The 24,868-nt window shown below is 43.8% G+C and overlaps 1 protein-coding gene across 2 annotated transcripts in view; it reads right to left on the bottom strand.

Annotated features, from left to right (window-relative positions):
* Nucleotides 1-24,868, bottom strand: part of ADAMTS9 (ADAM metallopeptidase with thrombospondin type 1 motif 9) — a 142,081-nt gene that overhangs the window by 46,283 nt on the left and 70,930 nt on the right. For both annotated transcript variants that reach the window (XM_083722252.1, XM_083722253.1), the window contains exons 23-28: nucleotides 22,581-22,700; nucleotides 20,515-20,610; nucleotides 20,189-20,356; nucleotides 18,269-18,559; nucleotides 17,114-17,275; nucleotides 15,401-15,577 (exon numbers count right to left, since the gene is read on the bottom strand). In XM_083722252.1, coding sequence (XP_083578378.1) covers nucleotides 15,401-15,577; nucleotides 17,114-17,275; nucleotides 18,269-18,559; nucleotides 20,189-20,356; nucleotides 20,515-20,610; nucleotides 22,581-22,700 — 1,014 coding nt within the window. The remainder of the gene's footprint in view (nucleotides 1-15,400; nucleotides 15,578-17,113; nucleotides 17,276-18,268; nucleotides 18,560-20,188; nucleotides 20,357-20,514; nucleotides 20,611-22,580; nucleotides 22,701-24,868) is intronic.

The following is a 24,868-nucleotide window of genomic DNA, read 5'->3' as shown; positions in this document are numbered from 1 at the left end:
AGAGTTAATTAAGACAGAGTAGTTATAGCCAGCATGGCCCCTTGGACAGATGAATTTTACATATGGATCTAAGAATTTCTTTTTTAATCTGTATTCATTTACAGCCTGGGGCAAGTCAGTGTAGTCCTCAGGCAACAACTCATAAAAATGTGCTAATTTCAACACCACCATCGTTATTAATACCATTACTTTCTTTCCGTTCCCGTGATGATAAATGGGTAAGGATTGCAATGTACTGTAAATACTGTCAGAATGCTAATTAATACTATCAGCATCACCTCTGGATTTATATTCAAAATTACTACCCTGGTTTTGGATAACACAGAAAGGCTTGAAAAAAACAACAAAAAAACACTTTAACTCATTAATAGTCTTAGCCTGTCCAGTCCTAAAGATTTAGCGAGTTTAACAGCATCACCTTATACATGCCTACTCAGAAGTATCCAACACTGAGTACAATGGAATTTACTCAGAGGTAAGTTCATATAGGCTGCAGCCTAAAACAAACATTGCAACAGAATAGGGGTGGCAAAACTTCTGGAGTTCCACAAGCCTGATTCTTATCCGAATGAGCGCTGTGGACCAAATTTGGAAGGTGGACAGCGCTGGCTGTCAATCACAACATCACATATTTGCTGGTGGGTGGGGCAGCCCCTCGTGGGGGAGGGGGTGTTCCTACTTGGGAGGGGTCCGTTGCCAACCTCACGTGCAGCAGACTGGGGAGCTCATCGAGCATAGTTCTGGCAAGCTACTTGCTTCCCCCCTCCTCACCACTTACACAGAGGGGAGAAAAAGCTATCTTTTGCAAGCATAAGCAGCCAAGTGGAGAAGCTTTGCTTGTTGCTGTTGCTTGTGAACACCCGGATGAAGGAAGCAGCATCACTCTCCCTTCTCTTTAGCTGATTTGGGGACGGGGTCCAGCTAAGAGATGAGTTTGGTTGTGCAGGAGAGCCCAGTGCTTAGCAGGATGGCTGTCCTGTTGCATCAGCGGCTTCAAAGAGTGCTTTTGAGAAGCTCCTCAAACATCCCCCAGGGTTGGGAGATGCCTTAGACTGCTTCTCAGAAGCATTGTCTGAAGCAGCTTGTGTGCTCCTCCTGTGCAAGAACACAGGAGGCAGCGGGGGTGGGGGGTGGAAGAGACTCTTCTGCCACCTGGTTGCAACAGAAGCAAATGAGCTACAGTGCACCTGAGCAGGATTTAATCACTGACCATCAGCTGAGATTAAATCCTGTTGCCATGGCTGTGTGGTTCTGTTCCCTGCTGAGAGCAGGCATGCAGTCAAGTGCGGATTAAGCATTGTCGTCCTGCCCATCAGCTGATGTCTCCATGATGCCAGCTGATGGGCAGGAGGGTGTGGTTTGGCAGGAAAGGCCTGGCAGTCCCAAGACTGGTCCGCAGAGCAGAGGTTCCTCACCCCTGCGATAAGTGACAAGGTATGGATGCTGGACTCAAGCCAAATAGAGATCACAGCTCAAAAACCAGAAAGTTGAATTTAACCTGGAATACTATAATGCTGGGGCATCAGTGTGACAGGTTCCCAGGTACCATTTACGGAGAGGGGGGCAGGTGTTAATTTTAGTAAATAATTTATAGTATGTGCAGTAGTCAATTCATGAATAATACGTGCCAGAAATTTGGTGGAGTTTAGCTGTCCTGTCAAGGCAATTAAAAATACGCATTCCTTGCCCTGCAAAATGCAAGCTGGATCCAGGAACACTCCTAGTTGTTGGGCGCTAGAAGGAAGTCATGAGCAGCAGAATTCTGTTCTAAGTTAGTTTATATTCAAAAGCATGTTTGAACTATGCTAGTCTAATTTTTTTCTTAACATCCCAAGGCAGCTTGTTATATTGCTAGAGCTCTTTTGGTTAGAATCACAACCCTGTGAGACTTAAATCAGTTTTGATATACACCAGATTTTTGCTTGCTCCTAAATGAGTTGCTATTTCCCAGGATATATTTCGTTCATTCACCAGTCATGTGGGCCCCATTCACAGGGTCTCTTTAGCAACCTCTGAAAACAAGGGAACAGTCACACGAATGCCAATTTAAGTTCTTCCATGTACTTAAATTCATGTTGATGACATGGAAAGAGTGTTCACACATTTGACTTGCAAATTTAAAGAGCACTGCATTTTTCAGGTCTGCTATTTCCCCCCACATTTTTAACATTCACCTAGCTTTTGCAACCTATTTCTATTTTATTTTTTTCAAAGGCATTTCTAATTCATTTCTAGATAGCCTTGTTTACTCCAGCCACTGCTCTTTCCTTTACAAGCCCTATGCTTGGCACTTTGAAATGTGTCAATCACCTCCCGTTATGTGGTGTCAGATAATTTACCAGCGGGTTGTCCCAGCCAGCTATCAAAATGGGTCCGAGGAGGACGGAGAAATAAGGATTGGTTTCACCAGGCCAAAAAAAGGATCCCCACCGCTGTACCTTGAAAACATAATATTAGTCCAAGTTAACTATGGTGACAGATATTAAGTGATCTTTCTGCTACAACTGCGCTACTCCTAACATGAAGCCTGTGGTTGTATTCATGAGAAATTCAAAACCATGATTTTGGATGAGTCCCAACAAGCTCAAGAATAGTCTTGGGTTCATTTGCTTCCCTCTCCTCCTCCCGCATCGCTGGAAAGAGGATTTTGATAGAATTTAGTTTCACCTTTGAAAGGTTTTGACTTAATATTGCATTCAAACAAAGCATCCTGGTTTGAACGCACAATGGTGTTGAACAAATCAGCTTTCTAACATTATGCTGAGATCCCTTAAGAGTGCAGCTTCTGAAGATCTGTTCACATGAACTCCCCCCCCCCCTCCAAATAAAACAAAGCAACTTTTAAAAACTATGGAAGAGCTCTGCATACAGTGCTGCCTTAGAGATAATTTAACAAGCATTTTGACTGGAAGACCTGCATTTTGACCTTGGTTTTTAAAGATACGTGGGCAAAGCTGGCCTGAATTTTGAATACAAGTGGAACTGTATACAAAGGGCTGAGCCCAATGAACTCATTGAATGAGTGGAATAACTTCTGTTCATGCAATGGAACTTCCCCTTCCCCTCTTCCCCCTTCCAAATCCGCTCTGGGGACTGACTTCACTGGCTGCAAACCAAGATTGGGATGCGAGTGAATATGTCCCAGCTGGACCACACGAGTCCAACTTACCAAAAACTCCACCTGTGTTAGCTGCCCCTTCATGTCTAGCTAAATACCAAGCAGCTTTGTATTGTCTGAAACCATTTGCTCCTGTACAAATTGGACCAACTGTTAGCAACTTATTTGCTTATCTGCATTAGTTGTGCTCTCAGACATGGAACAGCTCCATGTTCTGGCACCCGATCAGGGGGAAAAGAAGCCAGCAAAATAAATCAGTAAGCCAAATTCTATCAAGTGCTCTGAGGACAGAATAAACCATGTAAAACCATACAAATATTTATTTGGTTTTAAATAAATCAAATATTGCACATTACATCATAAACCGAATTCTGTTCTTACCAACAGAAGTGATAGCTGTTTACTGGAGATTATGATACCCATATTAGGTTAAGTACTTTGCCCTAATCACAAAACAGAGAATTGTGCACTGTTAAAGAATCATAGATTGTAGAGTTGGACAATATTACAAGCCTTAAGAGTCGTATTGTTCAACTCATTCATCAGGACCTTCTTCTTCCTGCTATTATAATCTGGGTCACGGGGTGCCGGAATCAGACAGCAAGTTTGCTGAACAGGACGGATCATTAGTTGTAGTTTCCCCTCAATAGCAGCTAGCTCAACATTCATTTCTGAAGAATTTGCTTCTGGTGCATTATTTATAGTGTATCAGTTAAAAAGAATCTACTTCCAATAGTGCACTGTGAAAATTCATGAGCTTGGAGCACATATACTTCTACATCACAGAGTCCTATACGTTTAAAGACATAAGACACAATTCATTTAATGGACCCTGACAGTGCTCCCACTTGCACCATAGGACTATTTTATTTTATTTTTATAGCACCCTTCACCACAAGGTCTCAGGGTAAAATACAGGATAAAAATACAAGGTAAAAGCACAAATGAATAGCTAAAACAACAACCAAACCCTCCCTCCCACTTCCTTACCCTTCTCCCTGAAATTGGGGGGGGGGGGTGGGAGAAACCCCAGAGGGGATTGTTTCATTTGAGAAGCTGCAATGCTTGTGCAGACGGAAGGTCTGACACAGTGCGACATTGAATTCCACCCATCATACGTACATATTCAATCCTTAACGGGGGTAAAAATCTGGACAGGTTTTTAGAATTTGCTGTAGCCATTCCAGCTCAAAGACTAGACATTTCATCAACCATGTAGGGCTCCTATAAGGGAACATGTTATTAAATCACTACCTGTAGAATCAGTACTTTGGGAGAAGACAGATGTTTCCTTAACTAGAAAAGCCACAGTAGAGCCACATGCTATTAAGTATCCTACTGCGGCTTTTGGATTTCTTCCAACGAAACAACATGGCATCCTTTTGTATCCTTAAACAGAAGTTGCCATGGCCACGTTTTCTTTGCTATCCCCTCACATTCTCTGGTAGCAGGATCTTTATGGAGTCAAGACATTGCATGGCGTCAATGGAATAACTTAAATAACATTCTTCTAGGCAACATCACACTCCAATTTGTATCTGCTATTCTCCCTTCTCCTCCAGATTTGCGTAACTAACACTGCTACTTATGCAAACTTCAAATTTCCCAGTATGTTTGATGACAGCCAGACCCTTTGGAAAAATTGCATACACTTCCGCATTTTGCAAACCAGCTGAAGATCTTTATAACAGATATTCATGAAGGTCTGACAAGTACTAGTCCCATACTTCCGCAGGATGCCCATCTTGTTAGGAAAAGGGATATCAAGATTTATTATTTTTTTAAAAAGCAAACCGGTAAAGCACTTACTTTATAGGTTTCAGCTAAATCGAAGTTAAACGCACTCAGCAATTATGCCTTCCTCGCTTGAGGACTCTCTCCCTAATGCATTTCGAAGTAGAAGAGAAACTGGGTAGTTATGCACCAAATTACTAGGCACCAGTAACAGGGTTAGATTGCAGACTTAGGAGCTCTCTGGAAGAAGGAAAGAGAAAATTGTCTAATTCCCATGGGCATTTTAGTGCAGGAAACCCATACAGAAATAACAATGAAGAGAGACCAAGAGCAATGTGTTGAAAGAATGTGTAAGCAATGCCTCCAGACACTGGCGCTATTGTAGAATGAAAAAATTACCTAGGGAGTAAAGGAGTTTCAGCTTATGAAGTAGTGTTAGAAAATAATTTTGTTCCTGCTCTCTTTCTGGTCCCCTGGGAAGAGGGCAATCATCAGAGTGGCCCCTTCAGGGCTTGCCAGTCCATGTCTGCAGCACTCTAGCATATTCAGGTATTTCTTGCATACAGTGGTATCTCGGGTTAAGTATTTAATTCGTTCCGGAGGTCCATTCTTAACATAAAACTGTTCGTAACCTGAAGCACCACTTTAGCTAATGGGGCCTCCTGCTGCTACCGCCGGAACCCGATTTCTGTTGTCATCCTGAAGCAAAGTTCTTAACCTGAAGCACTATTTCTGGGTTAGCAGAGTCTGTAACCTGAAGCGTATGTAACCCGAGGTACCACTGTATATGCAGCCATCATTACGCCCAAGGACGGCAGCTGCAGACTGCTTCTGTTCTTGGATCAGGCCCTCGGTTTACGGCACTGAGAAATTCAAAACATGGTGTGCAGAATTATTAGGAAAGGAACTGAATATAAAAGGTAAAGGGCAATTTATGTCCCCATACAAACACTTGAGGTTGTTCACTAAACTGCTAGTGAGGATAAACTACCAAGCTGTAGGGCTCACTAGGGCAAACGGCTTTTAAAAAGAGGCAGGTTAAAATCTTTAGATCCAGCCCCTGGCATTTGCAATTGAAGGATATCGGATTGCAAAGCCAGGAATGCTTGAGACCCAACTAGAGCCGCTGCCAGGAAGATTGGAAAATTCAGAGCTCAATGGAGCAATGGCCCGATTCAATAAAGACAGCTTCCTATTTGCCAGTGTTAGAAAAAGAATTGCAAATCTATTGGTAGGTATAGCTATGACCTCTGCGGGCGTCATATAACCATTGGAAATATATAGTCCCAACATTCTAATTTCACTGGGGCTGCTCAGGCCCATGCCACAAGAACCTCCACTATGCGTCAGGACTCTCTCTCTCTCTTGCCAATGCTTCAGAGTGGATCTGCACTGGGGCAGCCTGTCCTGTCTCGCCACCTGAGGAGAAACGGGGAGGTGCCACCCCTACCAAAGCCACACTTTCCAGGGTCACAAGCCTGTTGCATCTTCTGGCAATACTCTGTGGATCTCTCATGAGATCTCACGGAGCTATCACAAGAGTTCCACAAGATTTCGCCGGAAGCTTCTCCTCACTTCTCTGGTGGCGGCGGGCGGGCTGCCACCTCATAGGATTCTGACACCTGAGCCAGCTGCCTTAGGCCAACTCATGGGCAATCCCAGTCCTAGATCTGCATGTTAACTTAAAACACTGAAGCCCAAGCATGTGATATTTGCCACAGTCTATAAAAGTCTACAAGCGAGAGTTTCATTCCCAGTCCTGGTTCCCAGGGACTACTTATCTCTATACATAGGAGGTTTTTTTGCGTGTGACATTACTCACCAATACAGAGTACTGGCACTTCTTTTTTTCTTTTGCTGCCCGTGGCGGCCATTTTGTGCTGGCATCCACAACACTTGTATCAATGAGTACAAGCACCTCACTTTTTACAAAAAGAAAAAGAAAAAAAGCACTGTCCATATGGGCTAACTTACATGACCTATTCAGATGTACACCCACAGCTGATTAGAGGGACAGAGGCATCCATTATATAATAGTAATGATAATAATACCCTGTCCATCTGGCTGGGTTTCCCCAGCCACTCTGGGTGGCTTACAGCATATCTAAAAACACAATAGAAACATCAAGCGTTAAAAACCTCCCAATACTTTAGATGTCTTTTAAAAATTGTGTAATTCTTTATCACCTTGACATCTGAAGGGGGGGGGGCATTCCACAAGGAGGGTGCCACTACTGAGAAGGCCCTCTGCCTGGGCAAAGAAATGTGGAGTTCAAGCATGTTAAGGACAAACACGAATCTCTCCCAGGCTGTAACCTTTGATGTACAGAACTTTTGTTAACAGTAATTGCATTTACTTGCTCTTCCCTAAATGGAAAATGGGTTCATAAACAAATATATTCAACGAGGGCAATATACAACAAAGTCATAATCAGAAAAGAGCCACAGAGTAGAAATACTTAAGTACCAAGTCCATTGATGGTCCATAAAGGCTTAAAATGTTGAATATGACTAATGTTACTATGTTAAGCTTGGGCAAGAGACAAAGGATGACATTTGTAAATCCTTGCTGATGCCACAGATGTACAAAGGAATAATGTGAGATGGAAGGAACCTGAGTGGCACAGGGAATCAAGCACCACTCATAGGCCCTCAGGTAGAAACAATATGTGAACTCACTTCAAATTTCTGATTCGTTTAAGCATTCAATAAATTATTTAAAGCTGTGTCATGTGGAATACTTTGTATCTGGGAGCCAATTCCTCAGTGAAATGTGTCTTGATAAATGGCAACCATATGTATACATTGCTTTTTTTTGCTTGCAAAAAATAAAATAAAAATTGTGGTAGATGGGAAATGCATGCTTGGATGCATTTTTGGAGATAAAAATCGGACTGTGGAATAAGTTAAGATTCTCAGCAAAAGAATGTAGCAAAAGAAAAACAGACGGCAGTGCTTTGCTCACTAGAACAGGAAAAAGCAACAACTCTGTGCTAACAGCCATTGCATCTTGGGTGTAATGAGGCCGAATGAGAACCACAGCTTAGCTACAGAGCAGTTTTCAGCAGGAGCGAAAGTCCCAAATTAGACTCCCCCCCCCCCAGCATTTCCAGGCAGAGTTAGGAAAGAGTCGCGTGTGAAAGATGTTGCCAACCGATGTGCACAGTAATGATTTAGAAGGACCAATGGTCTTAAAGGGCCTAAGACCGCTTCCTATGTTCTTCCTAACAAAGAAGCAAGTAAATAAAACGAATTCCGTCCTGTCTTTTCTGGTTGAGTGTTAAGACTATAATCCTACGCATACAGGAAGTAAGGGCTGACACACAAGTTCGATTTAGCATGCTGAAAGCAGCTGTGACACTCAGTGCTATGCGCATGAACACATATTGCATAGAACACATATTGTTCTAAACGAATCAGGCATGCCCGATGGACTAATTTCATCAAAATAAGAATAAATTACTAAATATAGATTTGTCACTGCTTCTATGTGATCAGGCCCTACAGGGTAATGTTTGTGTAAGGGAATGATGTGGAATGGTTTGATAATGTTGGTACTTTTCAGTTCCTCAGGAGGCAGTGTTGTGGTAAATAACTATGAGCTTTTGCTCATGGCATTTGGTCCCTGCTGCTTTCTGGTGCAGATGGGACCTGGCCACGTAAACTGATCAACAATGGTCATGTACAAATAGAGATATAAAGAACGGGGGTGGAAGGATGACCCAGGGAAAACCCATGGTTTTTTTCCATTTCTGTTTTTAGTCCTTTTAATCTCTAGTACAAAGTGTCTCTAATTCCCACTGATTTAGTTGAATGCTACCAAGTGAATATGTTCAGCACTGTCAGTTTAAGAGTCAATGCTAAACATGGTTTAACTGCGAAGAAGTCCAACAGCTTTTAAAGGAAGTCACTTCCTGATAAGGATGTTCAGTATACCAAGAGCTGACTCAAGTTAACAGTTTTCCAAGTGAGAACATGATTCAGTCAGTTCGGTTTATCTCTCAGTTGAAGTTTGGTTCCTGCCAAGCTACTGTGAATGATATGCAGTGTATGTCAATTACCTGCCACTTAAGGTATGCCCTCTGGGTCTTCAGCCAGCATTGACAAATTTATGAGCAACACACTGAAGAAAAAATTGCCTCCGTCTATTACAGATTAAGTTCTACCAGCGACACCTTATTTTAAGTCACCCAAACAGAAATATGAAGAATATTTGCAGGGCTCTCTGCATGGCTGCTCTGGGATCCTTCAAACATTACCATGTCTGACACAACAGTCTCTGTGCTTTTGACTCATATCCCACAGGAGAGATAACAGGGAAGCCAAAAAAACATTAAAAGCACCATAATCAAAATTGAAACCTCGCCCCAGTCCCATCAATTTATGCAGGAAGGTATACTCGGTTATTTGCAAGATATTCACTGGCAATGCTGCTCAAAGATCAGATCTATACTCTGTTCCATGGATCAATTAAAACAGATACAAATATATGGGGCTGGTGGGAACTTGCTCATCCTATATCCTTTAAGCACAGACACGGAGATGGAGCAATAGACATATATTTAAGAACTAAGAAGAGTTTGCTTGATCAGGACAGGGGTCCATCTAGTCCTGTTCTCACAGTGGCCACCCCAGACACCTGTGGGAATCCTTCAAGCAGGAAGCCCTCAAACACTCTACACTCCTGTGGAGTTGTTTCCAGCAACTCCTATTCAGTAGTGCAGTGGTGGCCAAACTTGGCCCTCCAGCTGTTTTGGGACTACAATTCCCATTATCCCTTATCACTGGTCCTGTTAGCTACTGTGGATCTCTATTTTTTACTTTCTGGGAAAGGAATAAGGATCAACAATACAGTCGTACCTCAGAAGTCGAACAGAATCCGTTCTGGAAGCCCATTCAACTTCCGAAACATTTGATTTCCAAAGCGCGGCTTCTGATTGGGTGCAGGAAGCTCCTGCAGCCAATCGGAAGTCGCGGAAGCCCTGTTGGAAGTTTGAAAACTGGAACACTCACTCCCGGTTTTCAGTCATTTGGGAGCCAGAATGTTCGACTCCCAAGGCGTTTGGGAGCCAAGGTACAACTGTACAAGAGCTAGTATAAGTGCCTCTACTCAAGCTGTGATCTCAGGCATGCACAATTTGCGACCCATCAAGTTGCACACAGCCTGCCAGAAATGGCCTGGGGGGTCTGTCTTCCTGCTGCAGCTCCTGTGTTAATCATAGCCAGCAAAACCAGATGGTGTTCATACCCGCAAATGGGCCACAATACACAGCCCATAGCCTACGTTCAATTTATTGGGTCTCAAAAGGCATACCCTGGCTGCTAAAGCACTTGCCAAAAAACCAGGCCAGAAACCTTTTGGATCAATGTGGATTGTGTGGATTGTTTGCATTCCCATGCAAACAATGTCCATTGGCTGGAATGAACTGATAATACTTTTAACACAAACATAGTCTTTTTCGAGTGTTATGGGAATGCGAACATGAATAGAGGCCATGAAGATGCCCCCATCTGCCAACTTTGAGTTTTTCTCCATTCACCTGGAAGGAGATCTCTATGCATGTTCAGCTGAACACAAATAGAGGTCTGATAACACAAGATTCTCTTGACAATTGGAGGAAAGCTTCTAAGCACACCCAGATGAACGCACTTAGAAGCCCTCTTCCGACCTTCCTGTTCATGCCAAAATGGATGGAGAGGTTTGGGGTGGGGCACATGGACGCGACTTGTGCCGCCATTTTTGAGTGTTCACAGCCTTTGACATTAGCACATATGTTAGAACAGTAATCGGCGCAACAACCCAGTGGGGGGGTCAGTACTATTACCACAAATGGAGGAGAGACAGTGGTTTGTGTAAGTGCCTTCATTGACGAGACAGAATCTGAAGCCCAAAGTTTGGAGAGAAATTAAACGTTGTACCTCCCTCCAGGTATAGGGCGGTATATAAATTCAATAAATAATAAAAAAAAATTTAAAAAATCTGATTGTTATGCCAGCACAAATATTTCGGCCAGAGGGAACGCTCTCCACTATCTTCCCCTCACACAAGGTTCTGGGGGCTCCTCCAAACTCCCAGAGCGGATTGTGGGGGAGTGAGAGGGCAGAAAGAGAGGAAGAGGTCCCATTGTGCAACGGGACTTGTTGTGTCGGCTGTCACTGGCACCTACTTAGCTGAATCCGGCCCTCAGTTTTTTAACCATGGCACCACACTAGCTCTGCATTCTGTCAGCTTGAATGAACCTGCCACGAGGCTATACAGTATAGTGGTCTTTTGAACACTTAGCCTTTGCATGCAAATTCATGTTTATATTACTTCATTATATAACGGATCAGTTCCGCTCCAGCAGGCCTATCGATCTTGTGTTCTGTAAATAAATACGCCTCATGACTCTATGATTATCAAAGCCAAGAAATCATTCTGCGAAACGTATTGATGATTACATTCTACTTTTAATTTCTCTGTCTCCTTTGCCCAGCATTCAAACATTGTAAATGCAATGCGACGTTTTTATAAAATTAAATAACAATAGTTGAAAAATAAATACACTTCATTAACATAAATACATAAAGAGATCCATTCTGCTGAAGAAAAAAAAGCTTCAGTCAATACTATACTCTTGTTTCAAAAGTGTCCAAAAACATGGAAGCAACACTCCATCTGGGGCAGATGAAGTAGAAACATTTACAGCAGAAAGGTGGTGATAAATGTCAGAGCCAGGAGAAAGTGTGTGGCGACATGAAACAAAAAGACAACTTCTTTTTGTCCTCTACTACCTACAGCAGTAGCACATGGTCTCAAAACGAGGTAGACAAACATCATTGGTTGAATTTTTCAGGTGAAGCGAGAAATCTTAGTTTAAGCTCATTTATCAGTGTTTTAGTTCTGTCTTCATTCAGCACCATTTGTATCATCGGCCATCTAAACTGTAAGCAGCTTAAAGTAAGTTTGTGTGAAATTTATGTACTTTTTTCACACTCTCTCTCTCTCTCTCTCTTTAAAAAAAATAAATCATGATTTGCAAATAAAGTGGCTCAGCCCTGCAGACTTTTTCTCTGGGGAAATTTTTCATCTGGATGGATGGCTGGAATTTAATAAGGAACTCTGAATGCTTGGATCACAAGACTCCCCACTGAAGAGCCAAAGACCATTTGTGTTAAGAACAGGAGGACAGTTTAGTGTTCCATGCATCATTTCAAAAGAGTGGGGGGGGGGATCTGAACCTGGAACTACTTTTGCATTGAGCAGCACACCCAGAACGTAGTTCAGTTCTGATACTACCTGCCCTTTCACCTTCGAACCTTGCATGTTGAGTGGGCAGCAGAAGAGAATGGGCCAAGAGATTGCAGTTGTACTGTGCTCCGTGTGCGTGGCAAGATAGAGCAAGAGGACACAGATATGCAACTTAGGGCACATGTTACTTCTGCACCACAGAGTCTTGTCCATTTCAGGATCTGGCAAGCTTTCATTTGTGCACATTAAGCCATGCGCTGTGCACGAGACTTTATAAACTACGTTGATTACATTTTCATGGCAAGCTAGCAGACATTTGTGTTGTTGTTTAAAAAAAACGGCAGCACTACATTTAACTACACTTTGTACCAACAATTTAGATGTTTAGATGTCTAGTTCTCAGAGCTGTTTATATATAAAAAAGATGAAAATATCATTTGGGTTTATCCTATACACACAAACACACACACACACACACACACACAGAGAGAGAGAGATAGAAGTATGCTTACTTTTGGAAGTGCTTCCCTGATTCTTTTTAAAACAACATAATGGGAACTGTGGCCTGCCTAGTTAAGGAATCAGAGAATCATAGAACTGTAGAGCTGGAAGAGACCCAAAGGGTCATCTAAGACCAACCCCCTGCAATGCAGGAGTCTCAGCTAACTCATCCTTGACAGATGGCCATCCAACCTCTTCTTAAATACCACCAGTGAAGGAGGTTGACTGAAGCCTGTATTATAAATTCAGTGGGAAGTCTTACTATGGTGAGAAAGAACTCCAATGGAATGGTCTAGAAGTTTCTGCAGGGCCTGCTGCTGAAGGAGGAAATTGCCAGAATGCATATGAATCATACATCAAAACAGTCTCAATGTCATACCTTTGTTTTTGTTGCTGTTAATGTTCAAAGCAAGTGTAATCCAGTGTCAACAGAAGTCTTTGGTACATAGTTTTGGGCTAGAGTGGCCCACACTGTGCCTCCAGAAGCTGTGGACTACAACTCCCATCAGCCCAGGCCAGCATGGTCAATGGAGAGAGGCACGATGGGAGATGCAGTCAACATCTGGAGGACCGTCATGTTGGCCAACCCTGGTTTGGGGAGAAAGTCCAAGGCATGCAGATGCCTAGCCACACAGAGCACATTTGCATTTAGCACCAACTCTGCCCCCTCAACATAGAAAGGGCTACAGCAGCACCTTGGATGAAAGTGTTTTATAGCACTGTCCCTTGTAATGATAAAAAGCACCATAGACATACAACTTGAGCAAATGTGCGGCTATTGACATTGTTTGCTGAGGTATGAAAGTGAAAAATGGTCACAGAACTCTCCATAGAAACAGCAGGGAAGGACGGAACAAAGGAAGGACTATTCCAGCAATAAGACTATGGCAGTTTTGGAAGTTCATATATTGGATGAAAAGGAGCTTCTTTTATATAAAGTGCTTTAGAGTCAGATTAGGACTTTAAAAAAACCCAAACCCTTTAAATTACATTATACCACAATAATGGTATTTGGAGGCTGATTTGCATGAGGCTTTGAAACGGGCACACTTATGGTTTCCTATCCAGCCATTATTTTCCACCGTCTTAAACTTATATGGGCTTCAAGAGCCCAGGAGAAGGTGGGATAAGTTCCTTCTGTCAACTCACATTCACCCATGCCTACATTCCAAGCTGCAGTGGTTTCTTGAGAATCGGCACCCATGGGATGCTTGTGAAGAAGCAGAATCTCTGTTGCGGGGAAGTTCATTGTGGAAGAAGAAGGAAACAAAAGACTGCCTAACCCCTTTGGTGGAACCTGTGAGACAAGGGCAGCTGTAATAAAGGTCTATCTTCCCCTTCCCTCTCCTCTCCACAATGGGCCTGGGAAATGTACCTAAAAAATATCTGTGCAACCATTTTATGGCAGCGTTCAGAGGGACAAGGCAAGTGGATAGGCAGCAGCAATGAGGAGCAGACGGGGAAACTTAAGGAGAAGTGGTCCTTTTGAGCATCTTGTCCAAGAGTTTCCAAACTATGGATATAAGATGGATGCTACGGTTTGATTCTTCGGACAGTGATGTAAGTGAGGAATTCTAAAGTGAGCAACTATTCTCAGGCATACCTGAATTTCTGAAGATCAGGGGTGGGGAACCTGTGGCTCTCAAAATCGCTGCTGGACTCCAACTTCCATGAGCACAGCTGATCATCAGGGATGATGGGAACTGTAGTCCAATAACATATTGATGGCCACAGGTTCCCCCATCCTGGCAACAGATTGTGTTCATGTAGCTTATCACACCAACATGGCAACACTGACCTATGGAAACAAAAATGCTCCAGATCTCTATTTTGTTACCCACTTGTGGGTTTGTGATTGGGAGGGATTTTAGGTATTTTGACAATCTCTTAGGGGTGGTTAATGTTGGGGGTTTCCCCCTCCCCCCATCTTTCTGCTGGAGGTTAAGAAGCATTGCGCAATGAGCTTATGAATATGTTTATGCCGTCCAATCAAAAGGGCTTGGGACAAGTAACACAGAACTTTTAAATCAAAACCATCTGCTGTTGTAAGGTTACTCTGAAATGCAAGAAGCCACTGTTAAAAGCATCCCCCTTTGGTCTTCATCATTGACATACAACACAGACACCCAGATAAACAACTATGCAATACGTTGCTATTAAAAATATTAGCTATCCTTTGATGGAGCCCAAAGGCAGCATCTTTCTGTGTCATTCTTACTTATTGTTGTGGGTTGTGTTTTTGTTGTTGTTGTTGCTAAAAAGGATGTTCCTTCATCTGAACAAGTAAGTCTGTATTATACAGTTCTAAATACACAGAAAGAGCTACATGGATGACAGCAGCTTAGCACTGGAATTATCCCGTAACTATAGTAGCTTTGAAGGTGGCTTGTTAAGTGTTAAAACAGGAGCTTAAAACAGATCTACGAAGACAGAAGGAAAGGTTTTGGAAACAGTCGAATACTTCGACGACTCTCATTTGCTTGCAATGGGTTTCCTTCATAGTGAAGATCAGTATCGTGCAGCACTTGTCATGGGCTAATAAAATGTACAAGCTTCATTAACAAGCAGAAAGTGCCTTTTAAAACGAACAGATTTCCTAGCTGATGCTCTTCCTGAATGCCTATTTATTTGGAATGCATCATTTTGTTTTTGTTTTTTAAACACCTTTAAGTGCAGTTTCCTTTTTTAAAAACACGGGCACATGCACCAAGTATTAGCACCTTGACATTAAGGACACTCATTCCGTTCCTATGAAACATCTGTGAAAATGACTAACAAAAAGCAACAACAACAACAGAAGTATGTTATGGCCGTACCGAGCTCCAAGGACCAGTATTCCAGGCGGTATCTCGAAGGCAGTCCTGCATATTGCACTGCTCACGGTCTGGTGGCTTGTCAAGGATTTCGCAGCTCAGATCAGTAAATCTCTCCCCATTGGGATGCTGGCACACAACCAGTCTTGTTCTGGTTCCTCCACCGCATGGCTTTGTACACTGGGGGGGAGGAAGGCAGTAGGTGGAGATCACATTAGCAACGGCTAGGTTCATTTATACTTCATGATTGCTACTTTTGTCTTCTTTGATCTGACTCACAACCAGTTTAGATGCTGCTTTCCTTCTGATGTGAGAGACTCAAAACTCTAGACTCCAGGGGAAAAAAATACAAACATATGCCTTATACCAAGCTGCACCCATTGGTCCATCTAGCTCAGTATTGTCTACAGTCCGGTTGTAGACTACAACTCCCATCATCCCTAGCTGGCAAGACCAGTGGTCAGGGATGATGGGAGTTGCAGTCCAAAAACAGCTGGAGACCCATGTTTGGGAACCCTGGTCTAAAGTACCTGGCAGTGACTCTCCAGGGTCTCAGGCAGGGACTCTTTTCCAGCCCTACCTGAAGATGCGGGGAACTGAACCTGGGACTTTCTGAATGCAAAGCAGATGCCCTACCATTGAGCTATTGTGAGATCTGTATGTTAAGATGTGTATGAGAGCGTCCTGATCTGACTTCAATGTATTGCTACTTTTCACATGCCTTTATTTTCCCCCTGGGACTGTGGATGTGTGAGGGACTCCCACAACTGTACAATCTGGGAAAGAGAAAGCATCTAAATTTGCTCTCATGAGTGAAGTGAATGACACCTTTGTTATTTGTTTCAAAATAAACTGGGGAGCAGGTTCCAGATTAGGTCTTTTTGTGGGTGGGAAGGTAGAGCAGGGAATAATAAAACCTATGCATAGTTTCTGGGACTCTTCCCCAATGTTGGAGAGCCATCCCAAAGGAAAACACAAAGGTTGCTAAAATCTGGTTTTATCTACACTTCTTAGTTTTATGGCTGATTCAGGTGTAATGTCTTGGTCTTACGAACTGCTGATTAGAGCGAAAACCAGGCTCCACATGTACCAGACTACCTGCTCTTTGCATACCCAAATCTGGGGCTTCTATTATGGTTTATTAAACCACAGTTTCCTTTTATAGCCTAATGGGGAAACTGTGGTTTAATATACCTTTGCAAACCAGGCCATGGAACTGGGATTTTGTTTTTACTTCCTGTGAACAGTAAACAGAGATTAAACCAGTTTCCCAATTTGGATGGATTGTGAAATGGTAGCTTTAGCAAAATCTTGGAAACCTTGAATTATGGCGCACAAGAGGTGAGAGGACATACAGCCAGGAGGAAGCCCACGGAAACATGGTTTGCTCCTGGTCTAATAACCATAGTTTATCCAGACGAACAACAGTAAGTCTAAACTATGTCTCAACAGTCCTTTCAGCACTACTGGATAAATAAGTGTTATTATTTCCAACGAGGAAAGGTAAACAAGCAGGATAATTAGAACATCTGGATAACGGACTTTCTGTCGAAACCTATTGGCTTATGCTATTTTGTTGATTTTTTAAAAAAAGGTTTCAAGGAAATTCAAATACAGCCACATCTTTAAAATCTACAGTCAAGAATGCTTTGCCTTGGGAACGGGTTAGTTAAAACAACAACAACAACAACCCCAAATGAAGTAGCATTTGCTCACCTCACCCCAGCTGCCATAGGCCCATTGTGGGCAGGGCCCTGATTCACATGATCTTTGCTCATCTGGTTTCATTCTTACATCACAGTTACTGGCAGTGTATCCATTTTCATCCTGGCACACGACAGCCCGCCGTTGGAATCCACCAGCGCATGTACTGGAACACTACAAAACATGGTTTCATATGACTGAGGAGGCTCCACCGAGCTTAGCGCACAACTAACTTAAGCGATATAGCCTAGTAAAGTGAGGAGTCCCAATGGCTATGAAACCTGCAGCCATAATCGAAAAGTCGTCTTCTTGATGGAGCCCCAGTGCCGTTCCTTAAAACTGTAAGATCAGACTCTTGGCATTAAAAATTCAGTTTGAGGTAGCATTAGCACAGCCGCTAAATTTTTTCTCTTTGACATCAAAGGCGTTTTAGGCAGAGAGTACCCTGTCCACTTTTATCAATGTAGGTACTAACGAGGGGAAGTCCAGTGGGAGATTTCAGAGAAGAAACACATTGCCATTGCATTTAAATCAGTGCATTTTGTCTGAGAAGAGACAAAGGATGTAGACACACCAGAATTTCTTTCTTTCTTTTTAAAGAGGCAAGTTGCTAGTCCCTGTAATGACAAGGACAATCTTGGCAACTTTGCAAAGCCTAAAAAATTAGGACAGTGCCGGAACAGGGCTTCTCAACATTGGGAGGGCAGATGATAGGTTCCTATCACCACCACCACCCCATGGTTACTATTCCTTGCCCCTCTAATCCAGTGTTTCCCAACCTTGGGCCTCCAGCTGTTTTTGAACTACAATTCCCATCATCCCTGACCACTGGTCTTGTAGCTAGGGATGATGGGAGTTGTAGTCCAAAAACAGCTGGAGGCCCAAGGTTGGGAAACACTGCTCTAATCCTAGTGATTGTGTAACTAGGCCCCTTCAACTCTTCCCATCCTCATTGATAATATTTATATATAGTAAAATGCCTTGGCGGAGTCTTGGGGTTGTATCCATCCTAGTTCTAGAACAGAATTAATGAACCTAAGTTAGTCCTGCCCATTAACTTCAGTGGGTCTACTCTGACGAGGACTAACATCAGATACAACCCTTAGGGGTGGAGGAGGCTGTAACCCAACTCACAATGGATTAAGAGTATCTCCACCAGCTACTCACCGCTCCCCATGGGCCAGTTCTCCACTGGTTGCCTCCGTGCACATGCGCACGGCCTTGGTTTCGGTTCACGCTTCCACCCTGGTTGTTCTTTTGGCGATAGTCAGGGTAAGGGAAGGAAGGGATTGGTCTGTTGTACTCAGGGCTGATCTGCTGGCACGACGGCATGGAGCAATCTTGCTCCGTTGCAGGGACATCCTCAGCATCGCACTCACTCCTGTCAACCATCTGGTCGCTGTAATCGATGCAGACGACTTGCCGGGTCACCTTGCCTTGCCCACAGGTTACAGAGCACTGCGTCGATAAGAGGGGGAAACGGGGAGATCAACGCCCTTGGCAACAAGGCACAAGTGTTAAGAATCGCAGAACGAAACATATTTACGTAAAACTATTTTTTTTATGTATGCGAATCTCATGTGGTTGTTGATTTCACATGATTAGGAAGACGGGAAGCTGCCCGATCCCATTCGCTCGTCTAGTTCTCAAGCAGGAACAACCAGAGGGGAGGGACGGTACAGCAGACTTGTCCCCCAGGAAGCAGTGTCACTGCTGTGAGAGTGCAGGATGGTGTGTGGGGAGGGGAACAGTTGGGGTGGTTTGGGAGCACTGGTGGAGGCAATCCAGTACTCCTGCCGCTAGGCCTGGTCCCTCACCATCCTGGCCGTGTAGCAGCAATGCTAGTGCCAGGAGGTTGGGTGCATGGCGGTGGAGGCCCTCCCCACTGCTCACTCCCACTTTCCAAGATTTCAGGCAGAGGCGATTCATCTAGCTGGAGATGGCAGGGGCCGGACTCAGGACTTTGTGGATGCACCGAGCTCCAGCCCCTTCCTTAACTTGTGTCAGCTGGTATAAACTGATCCTCTTCGTCCCCAGCTTGCTGTTCAAAGAAAAGCTCTTGTGAACTGCAATGACAGAATGTACGGTGCTAAAGGAGAATATAATGTAAATGATGTATAGATGGTATTTGACTCCTGTAAAATTAGCAAAGATATACCACAACAGTGATCATTTATGTTGGAAATGTGAAGAAAAAGAGGGTACCTTCTATCATATGTGGTGGACCTGCCCCAAGGTGAAAGACTTCTAGGAGAAGATTTATAACGAATTGAAAAAAAATCTTGAAATATACATTTATTAAGAAACCAGAGGCCTTTCTTCTTGGAATAACAGGTTTGGAATTGCCCCCAAAAGATGTTAAATTATTTTTGTATGCCACAACTGCAGCAAGAATTTTGTTAGTGAAGAATTGGAAAACACAAGAAATACCAACAGTGGATGATTGGCCGATGAAGATCATGGACTTTTCGGAGCTGGCCAACCTGACTGGAAGAGTCCGCGACCAGAAGGAGAAGGAGTATCAGGAAGAATGGATGAAATTTAAAGACTATTTAGCTAAATATGTTAAGATAACTTAATTGGAAAAGCTTGCAAATAATAGATAGGCTTAGGATTCAAATATGTAAGGATAAGATTTAAGATGTTTAAAGACAAATTAGAAAGAATGAAAGATGTTAAGTGATCAAGTTAATTTTTTGAGAAAATAGATTTTGGAAAACTGTTATAATGATATATAATGACATTCAACCAAGGGGATTTGAGAAAGTCACTTAATAATGTTACCAAGATTTAAACAGATTTATTACCAAGATTTATGTATGTCTGTTTGTCTGTGTGTTTGTTTTGAAATTTTGAAAATCAATTAAAGAAAAAAAGGGAAAAAAAGAAAAGTTCTGCTGCTACTGCTGCTGCCACCACTACACTATTATCACTTCTGCTCCGACAACTACTTCTACTGGTTCCCGATTACAGGAAATTCTGCTGCCTCCATTTGAACCAAGCGTTATCTTCAGAAGGCCTGATAAATGTTGAATAAGCAACAGGCACCTGGGAGAGACTACACCTAAACAAGAGGAAGCTGCTTACTGGGCTCCACTCCATGGCCTTCCACTGTCCACACGGGGTCACAGAGCAGGCTTCTGTCGCCGATGGCCTTGGGAGGTGGAAGCAGGCGGCCTCGTCAGCCACAGAGCCTTGGTCGTCGCGGCAGCTGACGTATCTCATCCTGGTGCCTTTCCCGCATGTAGTCGAGCACTAGGGAAGATGGACAAGGAGTGACAATGGGGGTTGGAGGGGGGAGCAGCTGACCCCTTTTTGACAATAGGGGGGAAGCCCCCCCCCCCGAGTCGCAGGACTGTGGGGGAGTTTATCAAGGGATCTCCTTGTAATCTACGCTGACCAGTTTAACGTACGGGAGTCCAGGATCCAAATCTCCACTGGGTTCTGTGGCTGCTTTGCTTCGTTTCCGGGCTTCCTGGGCGGAGGCGGCATGGCGCTGTTTCACAGTCCTATTTTATCGGAAAAAGCAAGCTATCAGCAATTCACAGGGGTTTCAGCGTAGGTTAGATGGTTATAGCAATGCAGTGATGGAAGCGGGAGGGGGCAGTGGAGGGAGGAAACCCCTCCCCCATTACATTCGTCATCACATCTTTTGTTTGATACAAATGGCTCATCTTAACCCTAAAGGCGGATGCTCCTGGAGCATCTGCCAAGCTGAGAATATACATGCCTGAAGGCTGTCACCTCGATTATTTTGCTCTAGATGCATTCCCTCCCACCAACAAAATGCCAGCCCTCACAAGCATGCTAATTTACAGAAGCACCCATCATTACTATGAAAATGACTTATATAGCACCAAATTGCACCATGTCCTGTATAAATCACAAAGGGCTTACAACCCGTGCCACTGGGATGAGGCCCAAAATTAATCTGAAGAGAAGACTGCAATTAGCGGGGACTCTTTGAATGTCACACTAAACCATGATTTAATGTGAAGGGAATGTCCCTCCCCTCAAGGTCACATGCTTCCCCCTCCTCTCCGCCAGTGTGCTCACGAGGAGATCAGAATCTTTCGCTTCCAACGTCAGTTAAATGCATGTTAGTACAGTGGTACCTTGGGTTTACTTAATTTGTTCCGGAGGTCTGTTCTTAACCTGAAACTGTTCTTAACCTAAAGCACCACTTTAGCTAATGGCACCTCCCGCTGCTGCCATGCCGCCGGAGCACAATTTCTGTTCCTATCCTGAAGCAAAGTTCTTAACCCGAGGTTAAGTTCACTAACCCGAGGGTTAGTGGAGTCTGTAACCTGAAGCGTCTGTAACTGAAGCATCTGTAACCCAGGGTACCACTGTATTACATCTAAACCACGGATTGTGGCTAATCTTAACGATGGTTTGTTAAAAACAAGCCAGCTTTGTAAATCATGTTTGTTGTTGCTGCTGCTTTTTACTGCTTCGAAGAGGGCTTGTTTCAAAGAAATCAGACTGAGCACACTTTGACAAGTTCAGACCAAATGACAAGCTGCTTTTGAGCTCCTCCTTGTGGCCATGGGAGAGGAGGAGTGGGGCACATGAGCCCGGGGGGGGGGGGAGGAGAAAAAGGTTGGTTCCTGGCATGATGCTCTGAACCTGACAGATTAAGTGCTGGCAAATAAATAGAAGGGCTCAGAGGGGAAAGTTTTAGATGAGAGATAGGAAACCTGTGCCCCACCAGGCTAGACTGGTGACTGGGAGTGGCTGCCGAGACCACATAACACCGGTCCTGAAAGAACTACATTGGCTCCCAGTACATTTCTGAGCACAATTCAAAGCATTGGTGCTGACCTTTAAAGCCCTAAATGGCCTTGGCCCAGTATACCTGAAGGAGTATCTCTACTCCCATTGTTCAGACCAGACACTATGGTCTAGCTCCGAGGGCTTTCTGGCGGTTCCCTCACTGTGAGAAGCAAAGTTACAGGCAACCAGGCAGAGGGCCTTCTCGGTAGTGGCACCCACCTTGTGGAACGCCCTCCCATCAGATGTCAAGGAAATAAACAACTATCTGACTTTTAGAAGACATCTGAAGGCAGCCCTGTTTAGGGAAGTTTTTAATGACTGATGTTTTAATATATTTTTAGTATTTTGTTGGAAGCCGCCCAGAGTGGCTGGGGTATAAATAAATTACTACCATTATTATTATTATTATTAGGCTAAGCTGAAATCCTTGCCCCTAACATGCTCATTTTTCATTGGGAGCGAATGCTTGCGAGAGCATGCCACCATGGACCATACTTCTCCATGACCCCTTCATCACACCATGTGTGTTTCAATCATTTCCCAGCAAGCTTAATTCACCCCCTCCCAGTCGAGGCAACGTTGGTGGCTGCATGCCCTTCCACTTTTCTTGACTGACAACACACTGCACCCACCCCCTTTCACCCTGATATATATATATATATTAATGGAGATTCTTGTGTGGCTGCCACATCAACGCACTTACCTGTACATCTGTTGGCTTCGTAGCAGCATTGCACTCGTTGTCATCTACCACAGACACGTAGGCACCAACCACGCATTTCACCGCTCTCATCTGATAGCCCTGCCCACATGTTGCAGTGCACTGTGGGGAAGGAAAGAAAGCTGTGGGGATAGCTATACGGCAAGCAAGCCTAAGGATGCGAGAAGGCAGCTTCCACTGAATCAGGCCAAAAGCCAATCTGGTCCAGCATCCTGTTTCACAGTGGTCAACTAAACAGCTATAGCAGGAGGAACGTGCTTTTGTGATTGCCAAAAGATGGGAACTATTGTTTTTATAGGACACAGAAAACCCCAGCCTGCCTCTATAGTTTCCCACAGAGAGGGAATTAATATCAAACCAGTTCAAATATATGCCCTATGTCCCAGGCTTCATAATGCACCTGCCTTAGTTCTAAATGCATTAAAAAGAGGCAAGGAAGTTCAAAGCACCTAACTTCTTTGGCCAAATCCAGAGTGATTTAAAATATAAAAAAGGAGCCCTTTCTCCTTCTTCAGTCGCTTCCATTTAAAATTAGGTCAAACGGTTAAAATGCGCTGCTTCCGCTGGAATCTTCCATGCTTCATTTATTCCCTTCAAATATACATGTGCAAGTGTTTAAATCATTTACCATACTGTGGATTACGAGCCTCGCATAATCTCTGTCACATTTCTTTACCAATTGATTCCTGCAACAACCTTAATAGAACACGATCATGACAGGAAGGCATGACCGGCTGAAGAGAAGTTTGTGTGGTCTGGACAGGTTTATTCATTTACTTGTTTTGAAAGTATAATTAGATGAGAGCTGTTACTGCACTGGAGACGGCAAATGAAGTCTCTCTGACAGATTGCTTGGAAGTTCTCATTCTGTGTATGATGTATTGTTAAAAAGGAAAAGGTCAACACAAAAAGTTGTGTCCGTGTGGGTTGTTTTTTTTAAAGGATCCTTAAAGCCAACTCTAAAGCAGACTTTATCAAAACCTGCCTTTCCTTTCCAGTGCTTATTCTTAGCTAAGTTACTTGCTTTCAGGATCACAGCTGCATTGAAGAGTAATGGACTTTCAGCAGTGGCTCACAAGGTGGGGTGCAGCTTCAGTGCTGGTTTCCAGGGAGGTCTGATGCAGCAGGGAGGTTGGTGCGGTGCAAGCACACCGGTGGTTCTGCAGACGCACCTGCACCATGCCATCCTACCCGCCACCTCACCCCTCTCTCCCCACCAGTAAGAAGCACTGGCACGCCTTCTGGGAAATGAGTGCTGCTGCTCTGTGCCACCACTACTGTATGCTTTGCATGTACAATGGTACCTCAAGTTAAGTACTTAATTCGTTCCGGAGGTCCGTACTTAAACTGAAACTGTTCTTAACCTGAAGCACCACTTTAGCTAATGGGGCCTCCTGCTGCAGCGCCGCCGGAACACAATTTCTGTTCTCATCCTGAAGCAAAGTTCTTAACCTGAGGTACTATTTCTGGGTTAGCAGAGTATGTAACCTGAAGCGTATGTAACCTGAAGCGTGTGTAATCCGAGGTACCACTGTATAGGGATCCTTGCCAACTGGTATCCAGGCTGGGAACCACCTCTCCCGGAGAGCACATTAAGTGGTGGACTGCAAGTCTGCGCTAACAACGCTGGTCTAAAATACCCACAGTCTGATTCAGCAGAAGGGATGAGTTCTTTGGAAGTCCAAGAACACTTTATTATTATGGTCAGCAAGCGAGCTAAGGCCAAGAGCCTCCATTTCTGTGATAAACATAAGACGGCAATGGATGTAAATATTTAAAGAGAAGGCGCAGCACTTCAACAGCGGCATGAGGCTGGCTCCCCTCTGGTTTACATTATGAGTAATTGTGGTGGAGCAGTTTGGAGACTGGGCTAGATGTGGCTCGAAATCACCGCTCGCTGGGTCACTCACTCTCGTTCTTTGCTTAACCTAGGGTAATTGTGAAGGTAAAATGGGAACTGGAGCCATGAACGTTGCCTTGAACTCCCCCAAGTAAAAGCAGGATATAAATGAAATAACTCAGTAAGCTCAGTAAGCTCAAAGTCTTGTTCCTCCTCCTGGAGACTCCCAGACGTAAAGAATGCAAAAGCCCACCCAAAGAAACATTCATTGGTTTATATATACATCACCTTATTTTAAAGAAACACAAATATTTCCAAAGCAACTGCAAAAGTGGTCCAGAGATGGAAGGGAGGAATCTGGGTGAGGCCAGGGAAGTTATCCAAGGTGGTCAGGGTACTTCCAAACCAGCCAGGTTGCTCTATGAACATT

This window comes from Podarcis gaigeae, assembly GCF_964106915.1.
Source record: "Podarcis gaigeae genome assembly, chromosome: 2".
In the NCBI taxonomy this organism is placed as follows: domain Eukaryota; kingdom Metazoa; phylum Chordata; class Lepidosauria; order Squamata; family Lacertidae; genus Podarcis; species Podarcis gaigeae.
Note: the sequence above shows the minus strand (reverse complement) of the source record. Positions and strands in the feature narration are given on the sequence as shown.